General features: G+C 52.3%; 5 protein-coding genes across 5 annotated transcripts; 2 read left to right on the forward strand and 3 right to left on the reverse strand.

Moving 5' to 3' along the window:
* Nucleotides 1–81: 81 nt before the first annotated feature.
* Nucleotides 82–1,194, reverse strand: ACRALDRAFT_2039370 (uncharacterized protein; the record flags this gene model as incomplete). Its single annotated transcript, XM_071020955.1, has 1 exon — nucleotides 82–1,194. One exon carries the CDS (start codon nucleotides 1,192–1,194, stop codon nucleotides 82–84), a length of 1,113 nt encoding a protein of 370 aa, XP_070879837.1.
* Nucleotides 1,195–2,110: 916 nt separating this feature from the next.
* Nucleotides 2,111–2,614, forward strand: ACRALDRAFT_1066742 (uncharacterized protein; the record flags this gene model as incomplete). Its single annotated transcript, XM_071017381.1, has 2 exons — nucleotides 2,111–2,261; nucleotides 2,439–2,614. The coding sequence occupies 2 exons, from the start codon at nucleotides 2,111–2,113 to the stop codon at nucleotides 2,612–2,614; spliced, it is 327 nt and encodes a 108-aa protein (XP_070879838.1).
* Nucleotides 2,615–2,840: 226 nt separating this feature from the next.
* ACRALDRAFT_2015767 (uncharacterized protein) lies at nucleotides 2,841–3,944 on the reverse strand (the record flags this gene model as incomplete). Its single annotated transcript, XM_071019816.1, has 7 exons — nucleotides 2,841–2,861; nucleotides 2,893–2,931; nucleotides 2,964–2,981; nucleotides 3,006–3,729; nucleotides 3,772–3,828; nucleotides 3,860–3,903; nucleotides 3,936–3,944. 7 exons carry the CDS (start codon nucleotides 3,942–3,944, stop codon nucleotides 2,841–2,843), a joined length of 912 nt encoding a protein of 303 aa, XP_070879839.1.
* A 560-nt stretch (nucleotides 3,945–4,504) lies between these two features.
* On the forward strand, nucleotides 4,505–4,803 carry ACRALDRAFT_1059425 (uncharacterized protein; the record flags this gene model as incomplete). Its single annotated transcript, XM_071016033.1, has 1 exon — nucleotides 4,505–4,803. A coding segment is annotated over exon 1 (253 nt), but the record flags the coding sequence as incomplete, so codon positions are not given.
* A 5,812-nt stretch (nucleotides 4,804–10,615) lies between these two features.
* On the reverse strand, nucleotides 10,616–11,387 carry ACRALDRAFT_1023965 (uncharacterized protein; the record flags this gene model as incomplete). The annotated part of the gene is made up of 3 exons (XM_071014751.1): nucleotides 10,616–10,980; nucleotides 11,048–11,159; nucleotides 11,235–11,387. Coding segments are annotated over 3 exons (630 nt in total), but the record flags the coding sequence as incomplete, so codon positions are not given.
* Between the last annotated feature and the right edge of the window lie 561 nt (nucleotides 11,388–11,948).

An 11,948-nucleotide genomic window follows, 5' to 3' on the forward strand; every position in this document is an offset into this window, starting at 1 on the left:
AATGCTCTACTATATACTCTAGTATACTCTATTGGTAAACTGTCTTTTTTCCGCCACTATCCATCTTGTTTGCCCGTCTTTTTATAGAATCTTATTCACTGTCAATGTTCCCTTCTCTTCACCGTCTAGTTCTAGGAAGCTGCCCTGTTCGAGCTTCTTCGTCCACTTCCTGCTGGCATGTCTTGCCAGGATCAAGGTCATCCGTAGCGGGATCTGATCGCTCGACTCGTGCTCGGCCGCGGTATCCGAGACGGGCGTGAAAGTCCACCGCCCGAATGCCCAGTTGAGGATGAAGCGCGAGCTGTCATGAGGTGGTGTCGGGTTGGTGTCGTCCTGGTCCGAGTCGCGCACGGTTCCCGAGACTGTGAGGACAGACTTGATTCGGTACACCTCGTCTTTCGGGGCCGCCTGGAGAAGCGAGAGAAGTCCGTCAGCCTTGACGCCGGCGCCCTTGGCTCCGCCCGGGAGCTCGACCGACAGGACTTCCACCTCGGACTGATGGCCGTCCTCATGATCGTGATTGTGTTTCTCGTCGGAAGATTTTCCGTCCTTGGTATGTTCCTCCGTCAGATTCCGCGCGAGACCGCCGTCGATACCAAAGACAAGATCGGCATCGACCCGACCCTTGTTGCTCTTGACCCAGGGGGTCTCGACCTCGAGATCGCCGACGCGGTCGAGCACCTCGTCAAAGCGGTCCTCGTCGCAATTCTCCCACTTGTTGAAGACGATAAGGTCGGTGTAGCGGGCCTGGTTGCGGGCCGTCCAGCTGGTATCCTCGTATCCCTTCCAGTTCTCGACGTCGATGACGCTCAGGACACCGTCGAGCACGTAGGCGCCTCCGGTCTCGCGAGCCAGGCGGTTGATCTCCAGGACGATGGTGGCGGGGAAAGCGGAGCCGGAGGTCTCGATGACGATGCGGTCCGGTTTGATGGTGGCTTCGAGTTCCTCCAGTGCGACGCTGAGCTGGCCGACGAGGTTGCAGCAGATGCAGCCGTTGAGAAGCTCCCGGACGCCCGAGATGGCGGCGGATGAGGCGAGTTGGGAGTCGACGGCCAGGTCGCCGAATTCGTTTTTCAAGAGTGCGAGTTTGTATTCCGGGTTCTTCTCCTTGACCTGGGCGAGGAGGTTGAGGATGAGAGTCGTCTTTCCCGAGCCCAAAAAGCCGGTAACGATGGTGATGGGGATTGGCGCCATGTTTTCTGGGTATACGTGTAGATAGGTAAGGGGACCGGCCGCTCGGAAGGATGCTGAAGCGAATGGGTATCTAAGAAGAATGAGCGACAAAAAAAGGCGGCAGAGAAGCGAAAGCTGGTAAGCAAAAAAAATATGGCCAATAGCCCACGGGGAAACGACTGGAGGTGCGGAGGGGACGGCGAAGTTATAGAACAATCGAGGACAGAAAAAAACAAAAGGAATGCCAGCGGCTTGCCCCTCCGAGGGGTAATGGCCCAGGCCCCACATTCAATTGGTCCCTGGCTGCGCAGGCTTCCCGATAACGGAGAAGCGTTATCTTATCTTAGCGTCCGCCAAGAGCGCCGCCGCATACGTTGTGCATATTACCAATATGACGTCAGGGTCGGTTGCGCGCACGAGTTTACCCCGATCGTGTCCACAACATGGTACGGTACGCTGTGGCAGTAGCCGTGATCTTGACACTTTCAGGAATTGACAGCAGTATCAGCAATACTTATTCCAGCTCTGGTGGGCTCGGAATTTGGTTGTATACAAGGAAATTCAGGTTCATTCTAAATACCATCTGACTCAATTAATACCTTAACCGATTAGTTGCGCTCCCGGATGACCCCGGTGTAGTGTACCGCTTCAGACGCTAATCATCGGCGGACTCCGGGCCCGGACCGGTACTACGAAGTGCCATTGACGAATACTCCCCCAGCGCCCAGACTACGGTCTCACATCAACGGCGTCATTCCAAAGTGAAAACTGAATGGAGAAAGGCATGCTTACGCAAGCCTACAGAGTTGGCCGTCCTTATATAGATCCCTATTCAGTCTCCAGTCCGTCGTCGCCAGATACCCAGCTACCTGTTGCCTGAATCGTATAAACACGACCGAGAGACTCCTATTCCTTTCTCCATTCCAAAAGAGCCGCCATGGCCCATGACGCTGGAATGGAATCGAAAACAAAACCCTCCCACATGAGTTTCAAGGAGCAGCTAGACCAGAAGGCAGAGGAGGCTCACGAGCCTTCACAGAGCAACGACAATGCCGTCACCAACACCATCAATCCCATCATCAAGAAAGGTTAGTCCTACTATTATATCCCCGCCATATTTTCTGTCACTTTATATCTCCCTGTACGTTGGAGGTTCATCCACGGGGTCCACTTAAGCCTGTCCTCCGTTCTAGGCACAGTCCAGGATAATCCGCACCGACCATGGTTCTGTTATTCTCCTGCTGACCTGTCCTATGTCTACATAGTTACGGAATACGTCCCCGCCACAAAGTCGGTGCTGGGTGATCCTGATGCGAAAGAGAAGACAGACGACGGCGGACCTCCACCGCCCGGCCCCCCTGAACGTCCTGTACACGACGACAAGATCGAAGAGTTCATGAGAGAACAGCACAGAACCAAGGCCAATAAGGCTCTGGATTGAAACATATTGCCTGTATGAACTACACCGACAAAATAACCAACCAGGAAAGACGGGGAATGCGGCAATGGTGAATGGCGAGTACTATCCGTGAGCGCAGCACTGATTTCTGCGAAAGACCACAGGGGTAGGGTAGGTAGCATGCGATATCTCGTGATTTTCTGTTGCGAATAGATCAAAATTCCACCACGTACAACTATATATTACTCTATGCTAATGGCTAACCAAATCAATACGCCCCAATATGCTCCTATAAGTGATGGAAGAGATGAAAAACAAACCAACGAAAATGCAATATACCAACGCCCCCAAATGAATCCCTGTCGCGTTAACACTCAGTGCAAATACAGACTTTCCCAGAAACAATAGTCTAGGCAAGCATCAGCGCCGCAACAATGACTACTGTCAACCACAGCGATCCCGGGCCTTGTCTGGTGGAAGGTGCTGCGGCCTCGACAAACGCCTCAACGCTAGCTTCTGTCGGTGGGACGCCGTCGGGTTCTCCAGACTCTTCATCTTCGGGGGCCGAAGCTGCGCCAGAGGGTACCTCGTTGCCCGTCTCGGGCTCCAACACCTCGTCGGGCACGTCTGTAGGTGTGGCAGGAGGGGGTACCGACGACAGGTCGACGAACTCGGGCGTCTCAGGTGCATCCGGTAGCGGCAATAGTGTCACCGTGGTCTCGTGCACTTCCTCGGGAGTCGTCTCCGCAGACGGTGGCGCTTCAATGCTTGTCGGTACTGGTGCGTCGTCGACTGGGACGGGTTGGGGTTGGGCCGCCACGTCGTCGCCTTGGATGGTGACACCAGGTGTCGGCTCTGTGGTCGGGACGGTGATGGTGAGGGTTGCCTCTCCTCCCGCGCATTCGTTGCATTCTACCGTGGTCTCGACGAAGCAAGGGGGGAACGCCGGTCGGCGGTAGTCGGCCGGATCGCCGGTGATGATTTCGGTGATAGTGTAGGTTGCTTCCCATGTGGAGTTGTGGTTCGCGGTAAGGAGGTTGGTGGTCCAGATGGTGGCGTAGACGGTTTCCGTTGTTGAGATGGTGACCATGGGCTCGCAGCTGCACGCCGCCATGCACGAAGACGAGATTGTGTCGAGGCTGGGAGACATTAGTACACTGTCAACGTGTATACGGGCGGTTTATAGGATTGTATCCTACCTCATGGTGAATGTAAGTTTGTCTTGCGAATATGGGTTGAATGGGTTGATGAGATGACTGAGAGGTAGTTGATATATATCCTAGAGACGAGGCTTGGGAGGCGAGGACGATGAAGCAATGAAGCCAGTGTCTCTATCCGGGGCACAGAAGGACCTTAAATGGACCGATTTCATGGACTGAATGAAAGCTCTAATGGAAGAGGCAGGCAAGAAAGCTGCGAGCCGCAGCAAGGTATGCAAACCGTGTCATTCATTGACTTGAGATAAGAGGACCTGAAACTATTGCACTCCCAGCCGTCCAGAATCCCATCCCCTCGCGTTCCCACCGCATGGCAGTTACCGAAGGTCAGGGTCTATTCGGCAGGTCAATTGTCTTGCGCTCTACTACCGAAGCATTCCGACGCGGCCATTGTTCACGACGGAGTGTGAGTGCCGAGAAATCGATGGCGAGAAGCGACTGACGCAACACACGGGGGTGGCTGGTCAGACGAAACGACCGACGACACATTCCCCCGGTTGGTATTTCAGTCGTTATAAATGGTGCTCAAGTGCCTGACTGCCTGCCACCGAAGTGACATGCCCACATGGACGTCAAACTAGCCGCAGGCAAGAATGAAATGTGGCTTATTGGGGCCGTTGAGGTTGGTGTCGATGTCTCACTTGAGGTGAGCACGGCCTCGTGCTGGAATGCGCACAAGGACTATCGACCGCTTCTACGCCACTTCTTCAACTTTGGCAGATTTCTATTCGATCCACGGTCATCAATCCGAGGGATGGAAAGAGCATTTGAGAACGAAAGGCAGGCGAATCAAGTCGTGAACTATCTGCCAGCCACATGTCAAACATCAGTTGCAGAATGGTATGTCCCCCATACTCAGCATCTCCCCTCCATTGGGTTACTAGAGGAGAGACTTCCTAATTTCAAGGGATTTAAATCTGCAGAGCATCTTCAAGTGATTGAAGAAGGCAACTCGACACCGTGGAATTACGTGGTGCTGGTCGTGGCGGCTCTGGGTTACTTTTTGATCTAAGGAGAGAAAAGAAGAAGAAACAGAGAAAGGGAAAAAAAATGTTTCCGCGATGTAAGTAGTCGGTGGAATTGACGCTAGTCCAAAAATAGAAAGCGGTGTGGTGTCAGGTGTGACTAGGAAATGAGTGGATTATGTAATCGACACGGAGACCGGCCTTGGTCACCGCGCTGACCAATTTGTCGAACCGTTGGCGTGAAGCAGATGCTTCGCCAATACATTGCGTCCTAAGATGACAATCCCTTCTGCAATAGCATGCGGAATGTGTGGCTTACGTTACTAGGTTGCGATTCGTAATGCGTCTGCGCGGCAGAGGCGCGCGCTAGGGCCGCACCGCTTGGGGGAGAAAACGAAGCGCGCGGTGCGGACCCTGATGTTGCACAATCTCGATGTGTATCATGAGACTATTGAGACGAGAATGAAAGTCAAGGCGAGCGGCTTTTTCGGCGACAAGGCGAGACGAGATTCAAGATGTACTCTCCCCCTACCCGTACGTACTTCGTACGGCCATGCGGAGATGTTCAAATGCTGGTCACCAAGTCTCTGCAACGTACGATGTTGTTGTTGTTTTTTTCCGAGAAAAGGCATGATGGATGGGCCCTTGTATCGTGACAATTCTTTGCACCTGGGTTCCATGGCCTTCCCTGGTTTCTATACCTGTCTTCTATCTGAACTATCAAGTTGCCACACGTCCAAGATACGATGTAGCAGCGACGGCCGCTGGCAGGACTGACATATGTTCGATCCATCGTCCGTTGCCCTATCTGCTCAGATCGGTATAAAACCGTCATAGCATTGACACGGTTCCTGGATCATGATGGCGGTAGTTGCTAGCTAGATGGGCATACCAAGCACCGAGCGACAATGTAGCTCAGATATTGATGGGAACGGAAGAAAGGCACCGGGTGTTGTAGTCGGAGGGTGTGGCAGCAAGGGGCATATGTTATGACACCACGATCACGACATGTTTGGGCGACGACTTGTAGCACTGACCACGCGCCGGAGGAGGCTCCTATCAGCTGCTTAGTTTTCAACCACCAAAAAAATGACCACAGCGGGAGGGGAGAATCATGATGTGGGTGTGAGAACGGACTGCGCAGCCATTACGTTGAATTCAAATCCATCCCGCTTTACTTAACCCACCGTCGCCGGCAGGTTGCCCCGGAATCAACCAGAGATGTATCGTGGAGTCGAACTGCCAATACAAATCCATAATATCATGTCCGGCGTCACCTGTAGAGCTGGTGTGGGGGTGTTGCTGAGGTCAAGGCGAAGAGCAGCCTATGCTTGGAGCCGAGTCATTCGTATTCGTAGAATAGCTCGGGGGGTCAGCCTCTCAACCTTCCAGAAGACGTAGGTACACGATGCGTCGCCAGTGTGCAAGGCGGAGTGATCTCAGCGAATGAGTGGATCTAAAGCTCACAGAGGGGGTTTTCCTTTTTTTTTTTTTTTTTTTTTTTTTTTTTTTTTTTTTGGCACGGAGAACCGGTCTTTCGACAACCACTTCTCACAACTACACCCTACATGAGGCGGTATGAATATCCACTTCCTCCTGACCCGACAGTACATGCCGCTGGCTACGAATACAGCGTACTAAGTAGAGAGGACAGCATCGACACCGAAAAAAACCAAGCTTAGGTACAGACCGACCGCCAGAGACCGAAACGGCGGTAATCGGTAAATGAGATCTATAGAGTCGGGTGTGATGTTGTTGATCTGTCGCATCTGTCAGAGTCGCACCGTCTCCAAATAGCAATATGCCGTGCCCTTTCCGAGTTCCTTAGCGCCCGACGGAATTTAACAACGTTGGGATTGTTCCAGCAAGGCTGAAGCAGCAACGAGGCATCCGCGACCGTTTCGCTTGCCGGCAGATAGAGGCATGTCGTCACGTGTGGCGACAGGTCGCTGCTGATCGGGGGACGGTGTGCCACAGTATACTCCATCCACTCCGTAATAAAGGCGACGAAAGATGTGTGGGCGGTACGGTACTGCTTGACCGCGTCGGTGACGATAAGTCTTTGGATTCTGAAAATCGCAAAACGTTCGGGCCCCTCTAGAGCCTGACAACACACGTGTATGTAGTCATATGTATTACTTAGTGAAGAGACTTTAGCAACGATTCGTACGGCAATGAGAGAATACTAGGTACTTCGTACGAAGGTAGGACGTCTGAATAATTCCAGGCTGATCAGCAAGCTGACACTCGTCACACCGTTTGATTAGCCTTGCGTTGGGTGGGAACGGTGACGAAGCAAGACACAGATCAAGCTGCCGTTTCTTGGGTGGAGACCCGATAAGAGACGGTGATTGGCAAGAGCATAAGATAAGCACCGTTTGCTGACCCCACAGATTGCGAAATTGACGACATTGAGCATAGCACTCACGCCACTTTTTTAACCACTTTTTGAAACTCGGCTACATTGGCTTCAATACAACGTAAACTTAATCGTTATTAGTAAAGCCATGGTCCCTGCAATCGGCGTCAGACACGTCTCGAGATGCATCGACCTGCGAGAAAAAAAATGCCAATACCAAGTATTATCTCGGAATTGATACCATGGAAGTGATAGTAGACGCCTATCCGTACCTATGACATTTACCTTGTACTTCGTAAGTTGTATGCAGGACACCGAAGCCAGCTCGATTGGTGAGCGGATCGACCCTTCCCCGCCAAGATTGCCTCCACAAATTTCGGAGGGAGCGCCCCACCACAAGACGTGCCAAGATTGAGTAGCCAATGACATCATATGATTTTGCTTGAATATCGATAGGTACTGGAGACGCTGTCGCTGTAAAAGTTACAACGTACTGCCCCGTTCGACAATTTCATCTAGCTGGCAGCTTTTCATCTAGCTTTTTATGCAAGTGACTTCGGAGCCAAGACGCTAAAACGGCGCCGGTCCTTTTCCACGATGTACCCTTTATGCAGGAATACGGAAGTAGGTATTACGGCCTTTCTGTACAATGCTGGGTCTTGTATTTTTCATGTAGAAACCATCACTTTTTGCTGTTATAGAGCATCATAGTGACTTCTATATACATCGATATAGCTTGAATAGGTCCTAGAAGGGTCCCTTCATAACATACAACATCGTTGTACCCTTCCTTATCAGTATCGTCAGTATCGTCAGTATCGTCAGTATCGTCAGTATCGTCAGTATCGTCAGTATCGTCAGTATCGTCAGTATCGTCAGTATCGTCAGTATCGTCAGTATCGTCAGTATCGTCAGTATCGTCAGTATCGTCAGTATCATCAGTATCGTGGTGGTGATATCGCCAGCCTCGCCTATAACGACCGCGCGCGGCTGGCTTAGTGGAATTTCTACCACGTTGGTAGCTATTTTTTGAGCTACCAAGTTTTCCCATACAAAAGCTACCAACTTGGTAGAATTCCTACCAAGTTGGCCCCCTGTCTAGCGTGGTACTTCCAAGACAGGGGTGTGGCAGGGGTATGGCAGAGGTATGCACAAAAAATGCAATTACAGTGAAAATATCATAAATGAGGGTCTTTGTGCATCGGTGGGTCATCGTTGTGCATTTTTCTACCAACGTGGCGAGATTTTGCCAGCTAGATGAAATTGTCGAACGGGGCCTTAGGCAACGTACCTACTTTAGGTATGTATTTGGAACTTGGTGTCCGCCGAGACACTATGACTGCAGGTGGGTGTCCTCGACCCGCCTCTAGAAACCCTGGACCACTAAGAAACGCCCGAGTGGTGTGATTCTGACTCACGGGTGTCCATTTATGTCGAAGATTTGCAGGGTCCTGCCTTTTCAACATGGCCTTTCTCTCCATTTCCCCTCGCACCCTGTGCCAAGCTCCATCGACTGTCCGTCATTCGCCCACTTGATGGTCATTTGCCTTGGATCACTACCAAGTACCGGTACCGGCTCCCCGGATGTGGACGAAAATGACTTGCCCCGCCCCCGCGACAGAACATCTACTGGGTTAGGAGCCCAAACTCCCTCACACCCCGTTCAGATTATCATCGCTCCGCTTGTTGCCGTGTAGCGCAAAGTATGAGGTACAGTACCTACACCGACAATCGGCCCCGTCTTATAATTACGAAGTACACCACAGACCCGAAAAGGATGTGACACCCATTTCGGCCTTGGGGGCCTGAAAATACGTACGAAGTAGTGTAGTGTGTAGGCTGCGCCTGAAGAGAACCCCTGGATCTCCCAACTCCACTGGAGAAACACGTCTGCATCGTAATTCGTTCCTCCTTGCCCGTCCTACTTGTACATCGTAGTTGCGAAGTATTTATGAGACAGCCGCCACCAAGGCCAAGCTATTAAAGCACATCCCCCCCTTGCTCTGAAATCAAGAGACTATAACGTTTTCCGTTTTCCACGCACGGCGCCGCCTGACAAGGAGTATTTCCAAGTCGAGTACGGAATACCTCGATACCCAGACCGATTTCGATCCAACTCAAAAGTTCCTACTGCCTATATTTTATCCACCTCTTCATCCTACCAAGCCAGATAAACCGCGGGTTTCTCCTCACTCCTCATACCACATTCTCAACGTTGGTGTGAACAATTCTTCACCAAACTTCCAAAAACAAATCTCTCGGTCTTGAACCATGTCCGACATGCCTAGTCATCAAGACGGCGTCGCCGCCATGTCCGGCTCCGTCGCGGTTTCCCAGTCTCCTCCCACAGATCTATCCACCTACCAACGGTCCATGCACGAGCACACCAAGCGCCTGCTGGAAGCCGCTGGCCACTCCCCCCACAGGAGGCCACCAGGCACCCGGTCAATGCCCAGCACATCGTCAAGTACAAACTCGACCAGCATGTCTACTTGAGGACCGATGAGCTCTTGAATACGAGCCAATGCCTTTCTATACACCGTCTTCCGAAATGATCGTAGATTGCTGCGCGTCGCCCATCCGAGTCCCCCCGAACAGAACACGACGGGTCGACGCGCATACTTTTGGACACGCCGTCCAGCAAAGATGGGGAGACGAGAGGCTGACCTTCCCATTGGCGAAGCTCTGGGATCTTGAAACGACGCAGTTCTGCAATCTGGGCTGAGGAACGACGATGCTTATCTTGGTTCACGTACATGCGAGGCGTTTTGGGTTTGTTTTGACAAGGTATTTGAAGACGAGACATTCATGAACAGCAACAGGAGTCTAGTCGGCATACATGATCAATGAAAATGAACGATTTTCTTTTTCCCGTTATCATGCATACGATTTCCTTTGTTTTCCCTACCATCATCTTTGTCTCATTCTCTATTGCAAACTGAAAATGTTGGCATCATCCATCAGCCCAAGATCCGAGTGTAGGAATTCTCGAATCTACCTGTCGCCAATTTGTTCCGGGGAGTGAAAAGTCAAAAGTATCAACCTGGGGTGTCCTTCGCCATGTCGTTTGCACCAGACATGCAGCCTCCCAATTTCAGGTGCGAGAGTTGAATATCCCACGTAGCCGTAATAACGCCGTCGCTCCAAATGATTCATATACACCGTGGACGTGTCCAATGCGTCCCTGTTGCTCAATAGCAAGGGCACCACACATCAAAACTCATACTAGTGATGTCTTCTTCCTCTTGATGCCCAGCTTGGCTGCATAGTCCACTTTCTTCTTGGGCGCCCTTTTGAAGGACGGTGGCCGCGGCGGCGGGGGCATAGAAATCGCGTCCGCCGACTTTGCACTACCCGCCCCATCGGCAACCGAGGACGACGACGACGCCTCTGCGGTACCAGACGACAAAGCCGGCCCGTCTTGGTCTTCCACAATCTCCTCCACAATCTCCTCTTCTCCCAGCGCGCGCTGCCTCGCGGCCGCGAAAGCCCGGCGTGCCGCCTCCTCGTCTTCCCGTTCCTGTTGCTCCCGCTGCTCGTCCTCGGGCCGCACGACGTAGTCGGCAAAGTCGACGCCCTCCTTCTCGCTGCGTCGGATGCGGGCGTTGCGCTGGCGGATCTCGTCGAGGGCGTCGGCGGCGGCCATCTCGGTGCGCGCGTCGGCGTTCTTGGCTTCCAGGTCGGCCATGGCGTCGCGCTCGGCCCCGTCTTCGCCCGCGGCTTCGGCCTCCTCGCGCTCGAGCCGGTCGAGCCGCTCTTCCACCGTCTCTTGTTCGGCTTCGCGGTTGCGCCATGGTTCGAAGTTCCGGACGGCTCCTTTGACCATGGCGTAGTCGTTTCGTGCAGGGTCCGTTCTGAAGATGATTTCTAATCGTTTTGCATTAGCCTTGAGGTCATTTCTTCACTTGAAGGGGGGGGGGAAGGTAGGACCTACCAGCTGAGCACCGCGTGCATTTTATGGAGAAGAAGAATATTTGAATCCCTAGGTATCGTTCGTTTGGGGGTGTCTCCTTTCGGCTGTTGAACTTCCGACCTTTGTAAATGTACTGCCACCCAAGTCGTGTCAGCAAAGGGTATTCTTCGCAAAAGAAAAATAAAAACATCCGTTCGGCAAGACTTACCTCGCCGCATGTAGTACACTTCATGCTCATGGGGGCCATGAGACGGACGGCTTGGACTTTAGGTCCCGTTTGCTTTGGCCCGCGCCTCCGGCCAAGTTCGCTCGGATCAAAATCCGGGGGATAGTATTTGGTGAGGACTTTCCGCTCAGACATGTTGGGCGACTATCGGGGTAGGAGTTCAAGATGCGTGATTGAACGGTGGAACAAAAGCGAGTGGCAATATGCGCGGTGTCTGGTCGTGGAGGAAGACGCGTATGTGACTAAAGCCCGACGGAGGATGTATGGGCGACTGAATATATACTCGGTATGGTTCAAGTTCGGGATTCTCTTCCTATCCGTAAGCCTGGAGCCCTGTCGTGTCGAGGCAGCCAAGGTAGGAGAACGTGTTTGTATTGTATTCCGAGGAAAGTCAGTGTAGCTGCCCAGTGTAAGCTGCAAAGGTCTCCCACCTCCAGGCTCTATCTCTGATTGGTCAAAACGTCATCACGTGACAATCCATCTACGACACGCCTCCGTAGCTCTCAAAGCAGCCAAAACAGAGCTCGTTGGCGATAGGCGCCCTGAGTAACTATTTTGCCTCGATTTGTTGTTTACAGGCATTTTCTCATAATGTTCCACAGGTCTGCTCTTTGGTAGTATCAGTAGGGAAGCCTGGGGCTCAAAAACTCAACCAAATTCACTCTACATTAAGTGCTGCAGAGAGCTCCCATGCTG

The sequence above is a fragment of the Sodiomyces alcalophilus genome (genome assembly GCF_042370955.1).
Source record: "Sodiomyces alcalophilus JCM 7366 unplaced genomic scaffold ACRALscaffold_1, whole genome shotgun sequence".
In the NCBI taxonomy this organism is placed as follows: Eukaryota; Fungi; Ascomycota; class Sordariomycetes; order Glomerellales; family Plectosphaerellaceae; genus Sodiomyces; species Sodiomyces alcalophilus.